General features: G+C 37.6%; 2 protein-coding genes across 3 annotated transcripts; one reads left to right on the forward strand and one right to left on the reverse strand.

The window, feature by feature from the left end:
* Positions 1-384: 384 nt before the first annotated feature.
* LOC113467671 lies at positions 385-23,156 on the reverse strand. Of its 2 annotated transcripts, none has more exons than XM_026823992.1 (2): positions 20,927-21,564; positions 385-475 (listed from the first exon to the last, which is right to left on the reverse strand). In XM_026823992.1, the coding sequence occupies exons 1-2, from the start codon at positions 21,477-21,479 to the stop codon at positions 411-413; spliced, it is 618 nt and encodes a 205-aa protein (XP_026679793.1). In that variant the 5' UTR covers positions 21,480-21,564; the 3' UTR covers positions 385-410. The 2 variants fall into 2 exon arrangements, with proteins under 2 accessions (XP_026679793.1, XP_026679794.1); XM_026823993.1 differs by lacking the exon at positions 385-475 and adding an exon at positions 22,994-23,156 and having other exon boundaries at positions 20,857-21,446.
* Positions 10,748-13,177, forward strand: LOC103509708. Its single transcript, XM_008474334.3, has 2 exons — positions 10,748-10,824; positions 11,109-13,177. The coding sequence occupies exon 2, from the start codon at positions 11,116-11,118 to the stop codon at positions 13,015-13,017; it is 1,902 nt and encodes a 633-aa protein (XP_008472556.3). The 5' UTR covers positions 10,748-10,824; positions 11,109-11,115; the 3' UTR covers positions 13,018-13,177.

The raw sequence follows: 23,156 nt of genomic DNA on the forward strand, positions 1-23,156 counted from the left end.
ATATACCTAAGCTTTGTGCAAAACAATACAGTTTGTAGGTATATCCATTATGTAATTATCAAAACAAGATTATCATCTCACAGAAATGAGGAAAGTCAGAATATGAATGGGAAGTATAATACATTGAGGCAGACTGATCCACCTAAGTACCTAGTTACCTACCTACCGAGATTGTTTAAAATATGACCCCACATAAATTTACTGTCCTGAGAATGTACGTAATACGTATGTAGATGGGGAACACGTTAACCCTTAACTACCCTACATACACAATAAGTTCACTCTGAGGCATAGCTGTAAGGGAAAACAGCCCCAAAAGATGAGTTCAGCTTGTACAAATCTATGAGTCCTTTAACCGCGAACAGAATACGCTCATCGCTCATGTCGTGTTCGTAGTAAAATTTATTAACTCAGCTCAGTTTACTCTCAGACGGCGTAGCAGGCGATAGATTATCGTACAGAACTATCTTCACATCTATCGCTCTAGCAGGACCTAGTCCCAACACAACACAAGTTGTATTACTCTCATCCAGTGTTGCCTGCGGGGAGTTTTGCTCGGGACATTTGATGTGACGTCATCGTGTACTGGAGCATATGCCGTGACGTCAGAGTTCAAGATTTACCGGTATTTTTAAATCGATTTATCTCGGGATCTAGAAGTCGTAAAAGAAGAAGGAAAATTCCATTGTTCCTCGTATTTTCTGATCTTTGACTTAGAAATTTCACGAATTTTCCCTCCCTATCTATATCCAGTTTGAATTTTCTCTTATTCTGGAAAATTCACAAAAATAGAGTAGACGACAAGACTTGCTCTTGATACAATTGACTCTTAATAGGTCAGTAGGGGACCCAAACAAAGCTGATACCAAACTAGATTAACCCACATTGTCTCCTGACCCTCTTCTTCTTTTACAGAGGAAAATTTTGATTGTGTTAAGCATACTTGAATTCTTGCCACAAATGTCCATGTCGTTCCCCAATTACCACACCTAGGTAGTTGAATTTTATACTTTGATTTGGATTCGAGCCACCAACATTCAGATCATAAGTAAAACGCGTTAACCACCACGTATGTTTTATGTACAGCACATTGCATACACAAATGAGTTACTAGGCGTTCATACAAATTGTTTCTACTTCTCAGAGCAAAGGTCCATTCTCTCCTGAGTTTCATTCGATTTTTACTTTTTTTTTTCAAGTTAGCCGAGAATACGTGGATATTTCATATTCTTTCCATCTACAAAAAGGTACAAGAGACTCCTAACGGGTTAACGGGCCCATTCTCTCCTGAGTTTCATTCGATTTTTACTTTTTTTTTTTCAAGTTAGCCGAGAATACGTGGATATTTCATATTCTTTCCATCTACAAAAAGGTACAAGAGACTCCTAACGGGTTAACTAAGTACCTAGGGAAAATATTTCTTTTTATGATAAAACCAAGAGCAGCGGGAATTCTAGAGAGGATCCGGTTTGTGGGTTTCTAAAGAAGATTATCGGATTAAATTTCCTAAATTTAACTCGTAGATATTATTATAAGAAAAGTTCTCCTAAATTTAATAAGCATTAAATTTTGCTTTTCATTACCTTGGTAGCTAAAAAAGAAGAAGTCCACGGAGAACCGACGAGAAAATAAACAAACCATGTTAATGAATAAAAGCGTCCTCAACGGAGTCTTGACCGACCCTTTTGGATGCTCCAAATTTTTGGAATCTGCTGGCCCACAGTATAAGAAAAAAATTCAGCTCGAAGAGCAAGGTAGCCCGGTCCCTCGACCCCTAAATTTTCGGAGTTAGATGTACCTAGTTACCTACAGTAAAGGAAGAAAATCAAGCTCCCCCAAATACAGCCCTGCGTACGGCTGCGGGTAAAGTTAATTTAGGTATGCCAGCCTAGTTAGCTTAGTTGGTAGTGCGTCTGCCTTGTAAGCGCTAGGCCGCGGGTTCGATTCCCGCCCGGGGCGGATTTTATCCTGATGGGATAATGTTCATTCTTGGAACGGCTGGCTTTCTCCTGTCCTGTCTTCCTTCTCTCTTCGATTTCGGGACGATAGGACCATAGCAGTTACAGTTCCCTCTGTCAAACCTCTTAAAAAATAATAATAATAATTTAGGTATTTTAGGTACGCCAAACGCTAGTCTCTCTCTCTCTCTCTCTCTCTCTCTCTCTCTCTCTCATCAAGGGAGTAATGATGTTTGCATGTACTTACTTAGGCAAGTACCTATGGGTGATACGTAGTCATGTGATGTTCACACTGCAGATTTATTTATAACACAAGACCGTTTCTCATGGGATGAAGATTAAATAATGAGCGAGAGAGAGAGAGAAAGAGAGAGAGAGACAGAGAGAGAGAGAGAGAGAGAGAGAGAGAGAGAGAGAGAGAGAGAGAGAGAGAGAGAGAGAGAGAGAGAGAGAGAGAGAGAGAGAGAGAGAGAGAGAGAGATGAAGGAATATGCAAACAAGTAGGTAGATGAAGGTTATAAATGGGGTGTGGAGAAGGTACGTTACCTATTACCTAATACCTACTTAATCAGCCTAATCTGCATCAATCATCCCATCAACTTTTTTTAGGGAGCCACGCAACCGCGTAGGTAGATACTCTGAGGGTAGTAGACGAGTAGATTAGGTTTAGGGAGGAAATTCGGAAATAAAAAAAAAAAAAAAAAAACAACCTCCGAAAAAAAAAAAAAAAAAAAAAAAATCGGTAATATTCCGCCTGTACCAACCTAAAAGTTCTGACTTTCAGAACGTGTAATGCCTGTCTAATGCCCCCTTTATTCACATAAAACGCCTTCAATATTACTTATCAAGAGGTAGATTATCTGCATCACTCGGTTGCTAGGCAACAGATATTTGACATAAACAAACAGTGAGAAATTTGAAAAACACAAAAATGGGAAATGGAAAAATGAAAAAGTTTTTTTCAAGTTTTTAATTATTTAAATTGAATTTGTGATTAATATTGAAAGGTGTTTGCTTTAACTTGTTACCAATGAGGTGATTACCTATCAGACTTCAGTTTCAAACCGCACTCAAACTTAACAATAGTACAATACCCATTCTTTGTCGGTTGTTCTGTCAACTGTTTTACCTTGAAGAGGAGATAATCATCAGACATTGAGGATTGAGGTAGGTAAGTAACAGCCCATTCTTTGTCGGTTGTTCTGTCAACTGTTTTACCTTGAAGAGGAGATAATCATCAGAGATTGAGGATTGAGGTAGGTAAGTAACAAGTAACCAGCACGAGTAGTTTATACTTACCTAGTGATTATATCCTACAGGAAGTTGATTGTATGTCCAAATTATTTGGCTTTGTGGAAACTATTTTACAATGATGGAAACAGCAATATTCTGTCTGGTTGAAACTCAGTTTATTTGCCGATATTTTTTGTTTTATTGTGATGTGAACAAGCTGAAGATCAATACTTACTGCAAGTACAGTGGCAGTTGTGCTAGGTTAGATTGAGGCTAGAATCTAGCAAATCTAACTTGTATTGTGGTGACAGACTGAATGTCTCACACCTTAATTCAAGAAAACACTTTGCACTTTTCATATTGCACTCCATGAATGTTACCTATATAATAATACTGCAGAAAAGATCATTTATGTTAAACAACATGGTAGATATTTCCCTGGGTGGGTTTTCCCTGGGATATCGGTAAATGATTATAGGTTACATATAGAATTGAATTATTATTATTATAATAATAATTATATTATATAATAATAATTAAGAGAGAGATGAAAGCAAGGAACTTGGGGATTAGGAAAAGACAAATTTTCCATCGTCCAGGGGGTTTACAAAAAAAAACTCTTTGTTTTTGCAATTTTTTGGGTGAGGGAATTCCACTACTTTCAAATCAAATTATAAATCTTACATAATTTATTGGGAAGAATACCATCAATAATTCACATTTCAATAAAACATGCTTTAGCATAAATTTTAGTGATCAAGAGTGATGGACTGTACGTAGATCTGGAGGTTGACTGTTTGAGTCATAAAATTGAGCAAGAACAAATCACCAATCCATACTCGGTTGGTAGATTAATAGAAAGTAAAACTTGAAGTGTTTAAATTAAAATAAAATAAAACAAATTAGGTAGGATAAAATTAAATAAAAATAACAAAAAATCGGCAGAAAATTTTGAGTACCAAATTCGTACTAGTTGTGGAGTACCTATACAGTTTGATCTTGCTGTCAGCAATAGGTTAGGGGGATAGGGATGCTGAGAGCTCTCAGAGAAAGCCAAAGCTCTCCCTGTAAAGCTTTCATTTGTGATTGTGCTGCTGTCGAGTCATGTATTTTTAATCTATTTAATGCCAGATCAAATAAAACCCACTGACCCAATTAAGAGTACTTTTGCTCTAAGCATTTTATGGCTCTGAATTAAAACGTGGGTTTCGTTATGCTGTCGAGAGTTGTCTGGGTTTTGGTAGTCGTGGGTTTAATTGATGTCTATTGAGAAGTACTCCGGGAGCAGCTCTTACACGGAGATGAAGACGAAAACATGAAATAGAGACGAGTGGCGATCTACAAACCAAACCTAGGATTGATAAACATGATGATGATTGAGAAGTAGGTTTAACGGAAGTTGTTTGAGGAGAAGAACTTGAAATGAGTTCTTTAGAAAGGGAGAAAAAGAGGAAGAGTGAGAAGTTTCGAAATTAAAAGAAAAATGGGATAAATCATGAAAGGAGTGAAAAAGGAGAGGTAGTTACTCAGTACCTACCTTAAATTTGGAAAAATACAAAAATTAGGACGTACCCAACGAGAAATATTCGAAAGATAATGATGTTCTTTTGTTATAATCTCCTTTGGTTTTTGAGCAGCGGAAGCCAGAAGAAAAATAAGTCCTAATAAACATAGGCTTCACATTCACAGTTAAAAACTCTCTTGTTTCTTTTTCATTAATTTTTATTTTTTCGGGGAAAGGGAAAAATCCTCTTTATTTTTATGTCAAAAAATAAATGCTTTTTTGTTCCGGCTTTAGCAAGGCTTGGAATTTGGAATAGAGTAGAGAGGGCTGATTTTCCACTAGTTGTTTTCGCTCCATTGAACAATTTGAGTTGCTATGAAACAAGTTTTCTACTAAGTAGAGTACTTCATACAGCTGCTAGCTGTATCTAATAGGCATTAAGTAATCGAATATTGTCAATGAATTGAGTTTGGAAAATCTTAAATCCAATCAGAAAGCTTGAAATGACAAGGATTCAATTGAATCTGCACTTTAATAGCTCAATAGGTCTGATTTAATTTGCTAATATGACCGAGGTTTGAACCAAGTTCTCTTGTACAAGAAGCTACTGAGTGACCTCTAAGTCAAGGTCATCATGAGTGACTCAGATGATTCTAGTGGTAAGTATTCCGGGATGTTTATTTGTTTAACTTTATTTATTTCTATTATGTACTTAACTATTGAACAATCTACACCACTGTATTTTATCAGGAATATTTTCTTCTCTTGGCCACTGCTTGTCAGTAGCTTTCTTTTTGTTGGCTATAATTTCAGAAAGCTTCGTTTCTGTCATTTCTGTCATAAATTTGACGCCTTTGTCATGTATTTTCGCGTTGCTTTACAATTTATTTTGTTCGTGCGTTTTTCTCAAGAAATCGCGATTTGATTTACGACTTTTTAATGGTGAGGTAGGATGGATCCGAATTGGAAGCTGGAAATTATCTGGATAGAGCTTTAAATGCAGTAGGTTATGAGAGCCGAGGCCTACATTAAAGTCACACCAAACGTGACCAAACCCTTCTCTATTTTTCGCTAATATCTCAGTCGCTCCACGTCAGAGTGCATTGAGGATTTGTCTATTAGTTAGAAAACAAAATTTCTCACTATTTTCAATATTATTTAACATATTTACACAGTACCGGTCCGGAGTTAGAAGCGGTTAAATTTCAGCAAGATAAAAAAAAAGTTCGTAATGCTATATTAGGTTGGTTCGATCTACTCTAAAAAGTAGTAGGTAGGTAGGTATACAATTACTTACAATCATAATTATTATTATTATCTGGGCGAGATATTTTGGAGCAACCCTGAAAGCTGAAAGATTACAATCTAGGTACCTATATATATGTAGATACAATAGCTAGAAAAGGTGACAAGTAAAGGTCAAAGTCAATGGATTGCATTTCGTTGTACCTATTAGGTACATAGTTTCATTCTGGAAAATTATTTTTCCTCCGTAGTGAATCACGGGCAAGCTTTACGTGACAGCCTTACAGCCTAGTTAGCTCGGTTCGTAGCGCGACTGGCTTGTAAGCACTAGGCTGAGTTAAGCGCCTGAACGAATAATATTCGTTCTCGGAACGGCTGGCTTTCTTTTATTCTGTCTTCCTTCTTTCTTCGATTTCGGGACGATATAAGACCTTAGTTCCTCTATCAAACCTCCTAAAAAAGTTAGGTGGTATAGAACGCCTCAGGCGTTAACCTTGTGAAAAAGTTACCTTTCACTCAAGTGTTTATTATTATTTTTTGATTATGTTATAGGAAAATTAGTGCATCACTTTCCGGAGTTTGAAAACGTTTACCTATTTTTCGAACCACCAACATTTTCCTTTACTTTCTATTACCTACTAACAGTGAATTTCAAGTGCAATTGAACCAGGATTTACGTTCTTGTGACTTGTGACACTGAAGAACAGATATTAGACCTAGTTCCTGTGATTTTAGTATTCCTGTTGACCTGTATTGATCCAGCGACAAAGAAGGGCGCAGAAGGTAATTTTTTGATCCTATTTAAAATCCTCCCCGTGGAGATAATAATAGGTATGATGGGAAGAGAAGTTAATATACCTATACATATGAGGTTGTTGTTATTTTATTTTTGTTTTGTCTAGATGTGTTTTATTTTTGATTTTGTTGTACCTCTAGTATCCTGCAGCCTGTTCCACGAAAGTGAACTAGGTAGTGAAAATCATTTGTGGAAAGCAGCCATCTTGTAAACAAAAGTACCCTTATTTATGTAAATTTTGTTTTGAATCTAGGTAGTAGATAATTCTAGATATATTATTATTATCACCTTGTATAAACTTTGTAACCTCTGTTATACTGTTATTCCACATACTTTCATCTCAGGTTCCATGAATAGCGCTAGGGCCGCTAGGACAGTTTCGAACTTTTTAGAGTCGCTAAATTAAGTACCTAAAATGTACCTATGTTGGAGATATTAATTTGTTATTTCATTAATTAATTTATTTTATTATTACAAATTTAATTCATTTCCCTGATCAGACGACCAACTACAGATATAGGACAAAGTAGGTACAAACTCCGATGATTGAATTTCTTAAACACCTAATTTAGTACTCGGGGCCTGTACGGACGCCGTCTGAAGAGGCCCCGAGTCCAGTGTCCGAACTGGCCCCATTCCGACACTTTACACAAAAAATATTTTCATAAAAAAACCAACACGAAAACAAATGATTTAAATACGTATAAACACTGCTAACACTTCAGGGTATTACAGAAACTTATTAAAATAATTCAATATATTACAGAAAAAAAGTAATGAGATAAAATGTAAGAATCAAAAAAATTACTTAGGAGGTCAAAAAAACAATTTCTGGTGCTCCTACTCCAGCCCCTTCCCCTAGCTCTATAGAATAGAAAGCACATTGAGCAGTCGGTCTTGATTTTTCTTTCTTCCTATACGAGTTTCGGCAAGATCAAACATAACGTAGCTGAGTTATTCGGTGGTATAGAACGCCTCAGGCGTTAACCTTGTGAAAAAGTTACCTTTCACTCAAGTGTTTATTAGGTATTTGATTATTTTATAGAGTGAACTTTCCGGTGTTTGAAAACGTTTACCTATTTTTCGAACCACCAACATTTTCCTTTACTTTCTATTACCTATACTAACAGTGAATTTCAAGTGCAATTGAACCAGGATTTACGTTCTTGTGACACTGAAGAACAAATATTAGACCTAGTTCCTGTGATTTTAGTATTCCTGTTGACCTGTATTGATCCAGCGACAGAGAAGGGCGCAGAAGGTAATTTGTTGATCCTATTTAAAATCCTCCCCGTGGAGATAATAATAGGTATATATGATAGGAAGAGAAGTTAATATTAATACCTATACATATGAGGTTGTTGTTATTTTATTGTTGTTTTGTCTAGATGTGTTTTATTGTTGATTTTGTTGTACCTCTAATAGTATCCTGCAGCCTGTTCCACGAAAGTGGACTAATGAAAATCATTAGTGGAAAGCAGCCATCTTGGTAAACAAAGTAAGCAAGGCCTCTTGTAATAATTATATGCATTGTACAATGTTAAACCCATAAAATACACGAGACCTTGTTTAGACTGCTGGGGTAAAGGGACTTTTTGGTCTCATTCGAGCAGGATAAACAAGGTATATTCTATTCTATTCTACCCTTATTTATGTTAATTTTATTATGAATCTAGGTAGTAGATAATTGTAGGTATTGTATAAACTTTGTATACCTAACCTTTGTTATTCCACATACTTTCATCTCAGGTTACTGAATAGCGCTAGGACCGCTAGGACAGTTTCCAACTTTTTAGAGTCGCTAAATTAGGTACCTACCTAAAATGTACCTATGTATGTTGGAGATATTAATTTGTTATTTATTTCATTAATTAATTTATTTTATTATTAGAAATTTAATTCATTTCCCTGGTCAGACGACATTTAATACCCCAACCATTATTTTTACTTTCATCATTATTTTTTAAGGTAGCAAAACCTTTAGGTACCTATATTTTATTTCCAAATTTCCATTTCAATTAACATTTTTGTTTACCTTTGTGGTCACTCGCGGTGAGTTTTGTTATTTCTATTTTCATAATTTTAGTTTGTGTGAGGGGTAGATATTATATTAGGGTACCCATCCACCAAATTTAATTATTTTCTTCTCATTTATTTATGCTCGAGTTACCAATACGCCAATTTGAATGATTTTCTCTTTCCGATGCGGCTTTTGCTTGAATTTTAGAGTCTTATAGTTGCAGCTTGGAGTGTAGAGCGTCTACCTTAGGTCGCGGGTTCGATTTTAGCCCAGGACGGATTTTTCCTAGAAGGAACCTTATCCCTTCAGGAGAAAGCCCCTATCCTGTCTTCCTTTTCTCTTCGATTTCGGGACGATAAGATCTTAGCAGTTACAGTTCCTTCTATCAAAAAATTTGTAAAAAAAAAAAATCGTTAGGTTGTAGGTTTATATAAGTTCATAGATTAAATCTAATACTACTTAAGCACATTAGCTCTTATATAGGCTTAGTCATCTAAAAAGATTAACTCTTAATGGAGTTAATATTATATGTAACCAAGGGCCCATTGTTGTATTTTGGTTATTTTCCTTCCAGTATAACAAGGTGAGGCTGAAACATCCAAAACAGTTCCCTTGATGATACTAAAACAGAAAAAAAAAAACGGATGGAAAAAGAGCCCTTTATATCCAAATATTTACGCAAGCAAAATCTGAAATGCTGACAAGCCTAGGGAAAACATCCTTTTTCGGAGGATTTGAAAGAAGAAGAAGAAGAAGAAGAAGAAGAAGAAGAAGAAGAAGAAGAAGAACTGTTGAAATATTTTCAACTGTTGTTTTGTTGTCATGAAAAAAAAAAAAAAAAAAAAAAAAAAAAAAAAATGATTCCGGAGAGCTGGCAGAAGGAAGACATTACCACACTGCGGGCACAGGTAAGTACCTTTCATCTTGGCAGAGAAGCTAGTTTCTATAAGTACCTTTATTAAGTTTGAAGTAATGTAGGTACCTAACAATAATGTTGCTTATTCATACTGTTTAAATAGGAATGTAAATGCAGTTAATAATGTAAATGCAGTTTCTTTGTGTTATTATGTCACAACTTTGGTGCTCACTGCAGCATTGTAGGATTTTCCCAATATCTCAATAATCCTAAAATCCAATGTTTACCTACCATGCTGGCACCGGTCGCTATGCGCATTTATATGTCATAGCTACTCATTTTCCTCACGAGGCTGAGTGGGCCCCGCAACAGCCAGTCACGAATTCAATCATTTCTTGACCCCGCCGGGAATCGAACCCGGGTCTCCCGCGTGCAAGGCGAGCGCAGTGACTACTACGCCATGGGAGCTCATAAAAAAAAAAATGCAATTACCTATTTCAACATTTTCAAAGGGGGTCATTCTGGTGTTCTCGTATTGATCTACCAACTTCATCTGATGAGGGACATACTATACGGGATGGTCATGCTACGACACAGACAACGCGTCCAATGAAGCAAATTGTTTTATTGTCACGAAAAAATGTAGACGGCGTTGAAACACTTTTTTTACAACAAGATTGGTTTCAAAACAATTTTATTTCAAGTCTACATTGAAATAATTATCTCCTTATCTTTAAGCTCAATTCCCTTTAGGAATTTTTACTATGAAAGTTCTGCCTCATTTCTCATCTCACATCAGCCTATAATGGAAAAAAATAATAAAAAAATAAAACATTTAACGTCAAGTGTTCAGCAGCCATATTTATTCTTATTGAAACGTTTGAGTTTATTTTGTCAGCAAATCTGAACAAAACGTATTTTCTAAATGACAAGGAAAAGAAAATAAAGAAAAAGTCCCCAGAGATCTGCAGAACGTAAACAATCCTTTTAGTCTATGAGGTAGGGGAGGGGGGTGTAAAATGGCCACACGGGGTAAAATGGCCAACCCCCACTCCAGCAGTTTCTAGTGATCCTACGGTTCCCCTCTCTTCTTCAACATGTTTCTACACGTGTTCGATTTAGTAGTGAGCAAAATCTAGAGCTGTGCAATGGTGCGTTTAAACGTTATTTAAAAAAGTTTAGTTTTTGTACGTGCTGATCTAATTTTTGATCGTAAGTTTTTTTTCTCTCATTCTAATTTTTTGAGGTGAATAATTGAACTATTTATTTTAATGCATGCAAAAATTAATTAGAAATTTAATGCTCGTTTTACATTTCTTCTAATCCTTTATTTTATTTTAAATAAATTATTTAAAAAAAAAAAATTCCGACTGGGGTAATATGGCCAAGGAGATGGCCATATTACCCCGGTCATTTTTTACATGTTGTTTTATCTTACCGAGCTCAGTACAACACAATAATTGACACACATTTATTTATTTATTGTTTTGTTTCAGTTCTCAGATGCCTAGAAAGAGGCCCAGAACGACCACAAGGCAAGGGTGGTCAGCCGTCTCCATGCAGGAGGCAATCACAGCTGTTAAAAACCAAGGAATGCATTTTTCAACCGCCGCCAAAATGTACAATGTCCCGCGCAATACACTGAAGAGAAGATGTTTGGACCTCAATGCTCGTGTGACCGGTATCTCCAAAGGATTAGGATCCAGGCGTCCCGTTTTCTCTGAAGAACAAGAGGCAGAAATGGTGAACCACATTCTTTCAATGAGCAATAGGTACTTTGGCATGACAGCACACGAAGTAAGGAAATTTGCCTTTGACTTAGCAGAGAAGAATAATATCAATCATCCATTCAACAAAAACTCTGGTTTGGCTGGGGAAGACTGGCTCGATGGATTCAGACTCCGACACCCGCAAATTTCCCTAAGAGTCCCAGAATCTACCTCGTTTGCGCGTGCTCAAGCATTCAACAGGCCCAATGTGAAGAAGTTTTTTGGAATACTAAAAGATGCACTTTTTACTACCAACTCATCTGGGCAATTGCTGAAAAAATATGGAGAACACCGCATCTTCAATGTAGATGAAACCGGTTTGGGTACAGTGCCAGAGAGAAACAGCAAAGTATTTGCCCCAAGAGGTCAGAAACAAGTTGGACGCTTAACCTCTGCAGAAAGAAGCAGCACAACAACGGCGGTCATTTGTAGTTCCCCCGGGGGTGGCTATGTCCCTCCAATGTTGATCTTCAAGAGAATGAGAATGAAGGAAGAGTTGAAAGACGGAGCTCCACCCGGGACTAAATTTGCTTGTAATGAATCCGGATGGATGTCGGTCAAGGTTTTTGGAGAATGGTTTCAACATTTCATTGATTTCACAAAACCAACTAAGGATGATCCTGTACTTCTACTCCTCGACGGCCACATCAGTCATACGAGAAACTTGGAAGTCATCAATTCAGCCCGAGAGAATCATGTAACCATGATTACATTCCCGCCACACTGCACCCATCGAATGCAGCCATTGGACGTCTCAGTCATGGGCCCTCTGGACGTTTACTACTCTCAAAGTTTGGAAAAATGGTTGAACAATCATGTTGGAAGAGTGGTAACACAATATCAGATTAGTGAGGTTTTTGGTGAGGCCTATTTAAAGGCAGCTACACCTACCAATGCAATTAGTGGATTTAAGAAATGCGGCATCTGTCCCTATGATCCGAATGTCTTTACAGATCTGGACTTTGCAGCATCAGAGACAACTGATCAGGCTTTCAGAGAAGAGGAACCCACAGAGCCACATGTGATACATGTCCAAGTTGATGTTCATGACGTAACAAGCCCTGCAAGTGGACATCATGAAACCTCCCAGACAAGAGATCAGCCTGTCCTAGGGGAACTCACAATACAACATGTTATTCAAGACCGAGCCGAGAAAAGTGTAGCAAACATTTCAAGTAGTTTTTCAGTAAGCCCTCAGGATATAAAGCCAATCCCCAAAGCAGCTCATCAGGTTAGAAAAACAAATAGGAAGAAAAGTACTGCAACAAATTTGACTAGTAGCCCGTACAAAAACTCGCTACAGGAATGCATTGAAAGAATAGCTAAAGAAAACGAAAGAAAAGCAACAAGACAACAAAAGAGAGCTAAAAAAGTTACAAAAGATGAAAACAAAGAGCCAAGAAAGCAGATGAAAAAAAAACAATCAAAGAAGTCAGATGAGGACAGTGAGTCAGAAGAACATGATGAACATTGCATAATTTGTAGCCAAGCTGAAGTTCAAAGTAGAACCACTAGACAAGAAGGGTGGATCATTTGTGTCATATGTAAAGGAGGTGCCCATGAGTCTTGTGCTAGGGTAGACCCTGAAGACGACAACTTTACGTGTGAATTATGTTCCGAAATAAATCCAATGTAACAAAAACTGGGGTATCTGGTATGTAGCCCTAACGACTCGTACCTACGTATTGTTTGACCAATTATTGATCTCTAGAAGTGTATAATTTTATTTTATTGTTCCTTTTAACCTTAACCAAATACAAATTTGATTACCTAACATCTTGTTTTATCCAAAATATCTTAAATCGCCTACTGTTTCCATTTTTTTAAATCTAGATTAAACCCAGGGGTAATATGGCCAAGCCATGGCCATTTTGCCCCAAGGCCTGGGTAAAATGGCCATTTTGTTTTTTTTTACAAATCTTAAAAAAAATGTTCAAAATGAAAGTTTAAAAAAAATAAAAAAAATCCTTCTTAATACAAAACAACATTATATATTAATTCGTAGAAAAATCCAGTGATTTATTGTAACCATTTCCAAGAAAATTGGGTTTTTTCCTTAGAGTGGCCATTTTACACCCCCCTCCCCTACAAAGCAATTCAAAAAGAAAATCCCTGTGCTAACTGATGTGCTTCTTTTAGCTTTTAAATTGTGTCCACACATACGAGTATATATTTATGTAGTTGACCCCGTCGCGCCGTCTATCGACAAGATGAATCTATGTTGTCGAGGCAGTGGACGATTTCAGTCGACATCGATCGAGACGATCGACGGCATTGACAATGTATGGAATTATGGATACAGCATAAGGATAAAACATTACTTCAGTCCTTTGAATAGGGACGATTAGTTCACAGTGAAGTTCAGAACTCACTCAGAAAAAAGGTTCCTGCTGTAGAATTTTTCACCCTTTCTGGTTTTCTACTAGTTACCAAGGTGGACTTCGTATTCGGAGATTGATGGTTCGAGTCCAAGTCAGGCCATAAAATGCAGGGCATCCTTACAAAAGCTGATTGAAAAAAAAACACAGGAAGAGGGAGGAAAAGGAAGTGAAAGAAAGAGATAGAAGGAGAGAGAGAAAGAAAGGGGTAGAGAAAGAGAGAGAACTGGAAACTGGAAAGAGAGTAAAAGTGAGTCAAAGGGAAAACAAGAGAGAGGGAGAGAGAGTCTCTTTGGATCCGCTGTGGCCCATTTTACATGACGTACCCATCCATGTACTTACCATCCCCGACGTTACTTAACCTTGACGTCTGCTATTTCCACAGGCCTATTCAAACTTCAAGAGCTGGTCAAAACTCCGCCGACGCTAAAAACCGAAATGTACATCCGCCACGCCAATCCCAGTACGTACAGGAACGTGCTGCGAGAAATCCGCCAAAAAGAGATTTTCAATTTGATCATCGACACCAGTACCACTCATATTAGTCAGTTCTTCCGAGCGGTAAGTAACACAAAAGCTGATTGAAAAAAAAACACAGGAAGAGGGAGGAAAAGGAAGTGAAAGAAAGAGATAGAAGGAGAGAGAGAAAGAAAGGGGTAGAGAAAGAGAGAGAACTGGAAACTGGAAAGAGAGTAAAAGTGAGTCAAAGGGAAAACAAGAGAGAGGGAGAGAGAGAGAGATTAACAAAAGGGAGAGTGCGAAAGATTAAAGGAAAAAGAAAAAGAGAAGGAAAGAGGAAGAGAGAGAGAGAGAGAGCGTCATGTTAAGCGGAATTCCCAGCCTCTTTGTTTTAAACTTTTTTCGCCGGAAAAATTACATGATTTATGGAGAGAGAGAGAGATTAACAAAAGGGAGAGTGCGAAAGATTAAAGGAAAAAGAGATGGAGGGGAGAAGGATTAAGAGAGGGAGCAAAAGAGAAGGAAGAGCGAGAGAGAGAGAGAGAGCGTCATGTTAAGCGGAATTCCCAGCCTCTTTGTTTTAAACTTTTTTCGCCGGAAAAATTACATGATTTATGAAAATTTTCACTCCTTTTCTTTTTTATCTCTCTCCCTCCCTCCCTCTCTCTCTCTCTCTCTCTCCCTCACCCCCTCTCTTTCCCTCGCCCCTCTCTCTCCCTCGCTCTTACTACCACTAGATACCTCCTAGTTACCTACCCAGTTAGAGTTGTCCTAAAATAAATAAAAATAGAACTGAAAATGTATTGGAGCAAATGTAAAATGTCTCGTTACAAGTACTTGGAATAGAAAATTCATTTCGTATCTTCCAGTAGCTTTGTATTTGGGTAGCAACCTACACACTGTATTGCACACATACTAAGTTACATAGGTAATATTAGTTATCTAGCTATGCACTTCAGCTGAGGACCTCTTTGTAAGTAAGAACGTATACAAAAATATACTTACATGCAATACATACATTCCTACTGCATTTGCTTACATTCGTTCTGTGAGCAAAAATAATAGAAAAGCTGTAGAATACAGAATAGATAGGTAACTACCAGGAACTAAGAAAGTAAGAATATCACCAACAAATTTAGAAAATGTGGAACAGGAAACGCTATTGTTCCTACGAAACCTCCATTGTTTTTCATTCCTCTTTGGTCTTTTCTCCTATTTATACTTCATTGTTTCTTATTTCTCTTTGCACTCTCTTTAGCCTCCTTTCAGCCCCATTGTTTTTTTCTCTTTGCTTTTTCTTTCTTTTGCCTCTTTCGCGGTCTTCTTTGTTCTCCACATTCACGGAATTCTACGAAAAATCTTCTGGCAAACAATGATATGAGAGCTGTATCAGTGCGCTGAGTGCACCCAGAAAACAATGATAATAATATGAGAGCTGTATCAGTGCGCTGAGTGCACCCAGAAAACAACGATATGAGAGCTGTAACACTGAGTGCACCCAGAAAGAAAAACCTGGCGCGAACTCAGAGAGCACGTTTTATGTTTTGTAATGTTCCATTTGGAAACGTGTGTTCTCCGTAAGTATACATTATTTGCAATAATGTTCTCCTCTGCATATACTTGCAAGTTGCAAATCTTGCACACACACTCTTGCTCTAGCTACTTTGTAACTTCTACATACTTGTTTTATAGCCTAGATACATCGGGGCCGATTTTTCCGAGGGGGTGGGACAACAAGAGGTCAAATAGTGATGTACCGGGAGAGGGGATGGATGCTGCAAAATTTTTGGAGTCCGCCCCACAGTAAAAGAGCAAAAATAAAGCCCGAGGCCGAGGGGGAGGGGCTAATCGGCCCCTCCTATAATAAATACGGCCCTGAGGTACATACATATACCTACATTTACATAGGTAGGTATATTACCAGAATAATGAAGAAAAATGTAGAAGACACTTTCAGGTTCTGATAAATTTCTCATTTCTTGGCATCTTATAACAAGCATTTCCCAAGTTCAGCACAATGCATTGAATTTTCAAACGAATATAGGTTCCACACATACAGTTTGCGAGACAAGTCTAATTTGAAAAGCCAGTGTGTAGCTGCGCGGCGCGGCGATATAGCACGTCGAATACATCAGCTCCCAATTAAGGAGCGCGGTAGCGCTCCGCCCCGCCAAGTCAAAAAAGTTTGACCGCGCTACTAGAGATATTATACGCGACAGGGAAAGTAGCCGTTTTCAGGTAGTTGTAGAGGGACAACTACAAATCATGGAAGAAAACGGATTGCGTGTGTGTGTGTGTTGGGGCATGAAAGTAGACCAAGTTGAAAAAAAAAAAAAATCATCAAAATCGGTTATGTTTAGCCAGAGATATTTGACTTTGAAAAACATCAAATTTTTCATAATTTGCTGCTGCTGCTGCTGCTTCCGCTTCCTCTTCCGCTTCTTCTTTGACGTTGACCGCTCTACAGCCTAAACCACCGGACCGATTTTGATGGTTGATGGCTCATTTTTTTTTTCTCGTGAGTGAAGTCTCACAAAAAAGCTAAAGCTCTTACAAAACATACCTGCCTTTACCTAAAACTTTAAAGCTAATACAAAGTCATACCTATATGGGAAGTCTGAAAGAGTTAAAGACTTTCAGACATTCCGCCTTTTATTTGGCACTAAAAGGTTTGACTCATAAAAGGCAGGCAGAAAGGAACTTTATGCATTAGGTATCATAAGGAAGTCTCACAAAAAAGCTAAAGCTCTTACTAAACATAGGTACCTGCCTTTAAATCTTTAAAGCTAATACAAAGTCATACCTACATATATGGAAGTCTGAAAGAGTTAAAGTTTTTCAGACATTCCGCCTTTTATTTGGCACTAAAAGGTTTGACTCATAAAAGGCAGGCAGAAAGGAACTTTATGCATTAGGTATCATAAAAGTTTTAATCAACTCACTTTGGAATACTTTGAATACCTGTGCCTGGCTGCCTGGTGAGCTGGTGACTAGGTTCATGGAATGTTCAGTTCACATCTTGGTTTAGAGAGGTGGTTCTCAAAATTCTGTGCTCTGATACATCCTTCCATTCCTTCCTCTCTTTTTGAGGTATTTACATTTCCTCCTCCTTCTCCCTCCCTCCCTCTTTCTCTCTCTTTCCCCCAGCTACGTACTTTCCTCAGATCTATTTTTTAACGGTTTTAAGGTTTTAGGGGAGGGAACGGAACCGAATACAATGGCGCACCATCGAGGACAGTGATTTCCAACTAGTGGCCCGCGGGCCACATGTGGCGCGCCAGACCATTTTCGTGCCCCGCGAAGCTTTTTGGATGGAACTCATGGGGCGTAATTTTTGCTCTTTTAATATGGGGTGTACTCCGAAAATGTGGAGCGTCCACCCCCGCCCTCAAGAAAATATAATGGATACGGGCCTCCTAACCTGTGTATGTGGCCCGCGAAGTATACCTGCCAATGTAACATGTGGTCCGCATACACATGGAAGTTGGAAATCCCTGATCTAGGATCTATATGATTTAGTCGTTGAGTACAGTTGCTACCACGCTACAGGAGGGGAACGAGTTTCAGAAGAGGGGAAACTTCATAGGGAAAATGGATACGACTAAGGGAAACTATCCAAATCCAAGTTGCATCAGAGTTCTGTAAATACAAGATTTGAAAATTACTCGTATGTTGTGACAAAAACGGGGTAAAAAGAAAAGCACTTAGGCAGGTATTGGTACCTACTTATTTTATGATCTGAAAAAAAAAAAAAAAAAAAAAAAACCTAAAAAGGCCCCCCCGGCCACAATTTTCTTTTAACAGCGGTCGTCATAAAAACGGCCGGAAAAAGTGAATTACTTTTTATTGCTCAACATAAATCAATCCCATCGAAAATTGTGTCTTTGCAGAGGAAGAAAAAAAAAAAAAAAAAAAAAAAAAATCGCGCGAAGTATTTGAGTTCTTATTTTTTAAAGCCTTCCCCCCCTTTTTTTGTGCTCATTTAATTTGGATATGTTCGCTGTATTTACATCACATACTGCATTGGTAATAGGTATGTATACATATGTTATGTACCTATCTATATATCTATATCTAATACCTACATACTAAATACCCTAAGGACGTGACACGTTGATATACGAACATCAGAAGTGTCACAATAAGTCTCATTCTCAAATGGAAATTTCTCCAATTTTCTCCGAAGAACCGATTTGAATTTTTCCAACCAAACTTTTGTCCCCCCCCCCTTCCACACTCTTACGTAAAAGTATCGGTAACCTCATTTCACTATTTGCTGCGTGTACAAGTATAACACACCTATCGTATACAAGTACAATACCTATCGTATACAAGTACAATACCTATCGTATACAAGTACAATACCTATCGTATACAAGTACAATACCTATCGTATACAAGTACAATACCTATCGTATACAAGTACAATACCTATCGTATACAAGTACAATACCTATCGTATACAAGTACAATACCTATCGTATACAAGTACAATACCTATCGTATACAAGTACAATACCTATCGTATACAAGTACAATACCTATCGTATACAAGTACAATACCTATCGTATACAAGTACAATACCTATCGTATACAAGTACAATACCTATCGTATACAAGTACAATACCTATCGTATACAAGTACAATACCTATCGTATAAATATACACCTATCGTATACAAGTCGTAATACACCTATCGTATAATACACCTTCACAATGTCACATAAATTTCCATTTGGCCGCAAGCTTCAGAGAAACCTCTATTCTATAGCATCTATAGCACAGGATTCGAAACTTTCGACGTTCAGATATGTGGGATTGAAAAGAAGGAGGAGGAGGAGAAGGAGGAGGAGACGAAGAAGAAGAAGAAGAAGAAGAAGAAGAAGAGGAGGAGGAGGAGGAGACGAAGAAGGACAAGGAGAAAGAGGAGGAGGAGAAGAAGAAGAAGAAGAAGAGGAGGAGGAGAAGGAGAAGAAAAAGAGGAGGAGGAGGAGGAGGAGGAGGAGGAGGAGGAAAAGTAGATCTCATTTTTTTCATAGAGATCATCATGTTAAGAATACGTTGGGCGTGATGTGCGCCTGGACGGGTGACAGACGCGTTACACAATTATATAGTTGTATACACATTCTGGTGCTGTCGCTTTTTTTGTGCTGGCCATTTCATGGCAGAAAACTGAAAAACTGGGTTGAAATGACAGCGAAAAAGGCAAGGTAGCATGTACAGTCTGACCTTTTTCTCGCACTAGATACTCATTTAATTTGGATATGTTCGCTGTATTTACATCACATACTGCATTGGTAATAGGTATGTATACATATGTTATGTACCTATCTATATATCTATATCTAATACCTACATACTAAATACCCTAAGGACGTGACACGTTGATATACGAACATCAGAAGTGTCACAATAAGTCTCATTCTCAAATGGAAATTTCTCCAATTTTCTCCGAAGAACCGATTTGAATTTTTCCAACCAAACTTTTGTCCCCCCCCCCTTCCACACTCTTACGTAAAAGTATCGGTAACCTCATTTCACTATTTGCTGCGTGTACAAGTATAACACACCTATCGTATACAAGTACAATACCTATCGTATACAAGTACAATACCTATCGTATAAATATACACCTATCGTATACAAGTACAATACCTATCGTATAAATATACACCTATCGTATACAAGTCGTAATACACCTATCGTATAATACACCTTCACAATGTCACATAAATTTCCATTTGGCCGCAAGCTTCAGAGAAACCTCTATTCTATAGCATCTATAGCACAGGATTCGAAACTTTCGACGTTCAGATATGTGGGATTGAAAAGAAGGAGGAGGAGGAGAAGGAGGAGGAGACGAAGAAGAAGAAGAAGAAGAAGAAGAAGAAGAAGAAGATATTACCTTTTATTATATATGCATGGTTAGAAAATAATAAATTGCCTACATCTTCGTCAGTTGGTAATAGAAAGCCTTTTGTTTTCCCACGAAAATGTCGTCACAGAAATAGAGGAGGCCTTCTCTATCTGTGTGCACGAAATAGAACAAGCCTTTTCACTTTATACGGAGATATAAGCTTTGTACAAAACAATACAGTTTGTATATATCCATTATGTAGATGTAGATAATTATCAAAATAAGATTATCATCTCACAGAAATGAGGAAAGTCAGAATATGAATGGAAGTATATTGAGGCAGACTGATCCACCTAAGTACCTACCTACCTACCGAGATTGTTTAAAATATAACCCCACATAAATTTACTGTCCTGAGAATGTACGTATGTAGATGGGGAACACGTTAACCCTTAACTACCCTACATACACAATAAGTTCACTCTGAGGCATAGCTGTATCTAAGGGAAAACAGCCCCAAAAGATGAGTTCAGCTTGTACAAATCTAAGTACGAGCAGTGGCGTAGCGTGCTCTAAATTCAAGTGTAGGGCTCATGCACACTGCACAGGTCTACCAAGTCCCATCACAGTACATGCCATTAATATTAATTTATGGGCATTAGAGTGAACTTTTGAGTTGTATGGCCGCCATACACGCCATACATACACGCTACGCCACTGAGTACGAGTCATTTAACCGCGAATAGAATACGCTGATGTCATGTTCGTAGTAAAATTTATTAACTCAGCTCAGTTTACTCTCAGACGGCGTAGGAGGTGATAGATTATCGTACAGAACTATCTTCACATCTATCGCTCTAGCAGGACCTAGTCCCAACACAACACAAGTTGTATTACTCTCATCCATCATAAGGAGGCGTGGTATTCCCCTCGCCTTGGCTTTCTGATGAAGGAGAACCAAATCCTCCTCCCCATTCACTTTCACAGTGTAGGCAACCCGCTTGACATTCCACTCCGCGAAGAAGCTTGCATCTTGAGCCTGCATCTTCTTGAGTGACACATGGCTGACTCTCTTCACATAGTTCTTGTACTCTTGTCGCGTCAGCACACAGTCACTATTCAGCAGAACCATGTAGATAGGGGCGTGGTCCGCTTTAATAGTGCTCATCCAAGTGAGACCCGATAAGCTGAGACTTTCAAGGTCAAAGTAATGCGAGCTGGAACACGTCTCATTCTCTATAAACCGAATACTTCCGTCAGAACCCGAGTCGAGCAGCTTGTCTAGTTTCTGTTTGGTTCTCTTCACAGCTTCGTATAGATATTTGGCATACACAGTCGCTCCCACACCAGCAACCCCTAGGAACAACAACTTTGTGCTCGTTGATAAATATTGCTCCATCATGATGAACGAAAAATTTCAAGGTTTGTTGTGTACGACATATTTTTTTTAATAAGGAATTTTATCGACAATTTGGAGGCCAACACAATTTGTTCTTTGTCCCTCCCTCCTATATTTTTTTCTATACATATTAGGTATATTAGATTATTTTTGTTCTTTTGAAAAATAAAACATCTGACCCTTGAATAATAGAATTAGGCATGGTCTTGTTTAATGTTGCCAAGTAAAGGCCGTGTTTTGTGTTGTGTAGGCGTCCAGGCATCTTATATAGGGCTATAGGGTGTATGTGGGTTTCAACTTTCAAATAGACAGGGAGCTGAGGACGGAAAACTCACGTGGGAAGGTTCGTTTGATTTTAGTGAGGTATACCTTCGTATTGTCCTGAAATAAACGTGCTTGTGGTAAATTTCGCATTTTATGTTTTGTTTAACAAAATGAGACTACCTTCCCTTTGCGTCAATTTTTATAAAATAGAGAGAAACCTCATCATATTTCTACTCAAAATTTTTGTTCCTTTATGCTTTGCCCACATTTTGGAGTAAAGGAGGAAACCACCGAAAACAGATCGCATGAAATAGAAAATCCTTTCGGAATAACAGAAGGTAAAGCTTTAGATTAGGTGAGCCAAAGTAAGTAAGACATCTACCTGATGTAAGTATAAGTAAAATGAATTTCGTTTTTCTTTTTCTGGCACATCTTTCCAAACCATATAGAGCATCACAAAAAAGAGAAGAAGAAGAAGAAGGAGGAGGAGGAGAAGGGGGAAGAGGAAGAGGAAAAATTTGGACCGATTGCAATACTTTCTCATTACCTTGTGTCCCAATTATTTGATATAATCGAGGTTCTACTGTAGATGAAAAAATGGAAGAAGAAGCAGATCTATACCCACCATCCTAGAAATATTCAAGATTAAAATAAATGAAAACACGTCTTCTAGTTCTACAAACATGCACAGAAATATTGTATACCTATATAATATATATGTTGCCTCATTGTATGCCATTTGTATTCAAAGCTTCACTGCGCTGAAAAAAAAAAAAAAAAAAAAAAAAAAAAAAATTTAATTTCAAATAAAACCAAAAAACTAAAATAATTTTTAAAAAAAAAAAAAAAAAAAAAATCATTGAATTCCAATGAAATCCAAGTACCTAGAATCATATTAAGCTGATTAGTTTTTATTTTTAAGCAAAATAGACAGCAAGAAAAAAGCAGGTAGGTATCTAATACTGTCTATTACCTAAGAAGGTTATGGGATCTGGGGTAGGTATATCTAAGCCAAAGACAGAGTAGATAAGCAGTCCTTTTTTAGTTTTTTCCATAGGGGTTTAAAAAAAAATTCAGAAAATTCGGATTCGACAGATTCATTATCTGGATTCTTTGGATTCCCTTTCAGTGCATCCAGTGAGGATTCGGATTTTAAAAACATGAATCTGGTGGATTTGAAGTAGGTATTCATTGGATTTTTGAAAAAAAAAAAAAAAAAAAAAAAAAAAAAAAAAACATTCAAACCGCAACAACTTTGTGCTCGTTGATAAAGATTGCTCCATCATGATGAACGAAAAATTTCAAGGTTTGTTGTGTACGACATATTTTTTTAATAAGGGATTTTATCGACAATTTGGAGGCCAACACAATTTGTTTTTTGTCCCTCCCTCCTCTATTTTTTTTCTATATTAGGTA

Source organism: Diaphorina citri, unplaced genomic scaffold, assembly GCF_000475195.1.
Source record: "Diaphorina citri unplaced genomic scaffold, Diaci psyllid genome assembly version 1.1 scaffold521, whole genome shotgun sequence".
Taxonomy (NCBI): Eukaryota; Metazoa; Arthropoda; class Insecta; order Hemiptera; family Psyllidae; genus Diaphorina; species Diaphorina citri.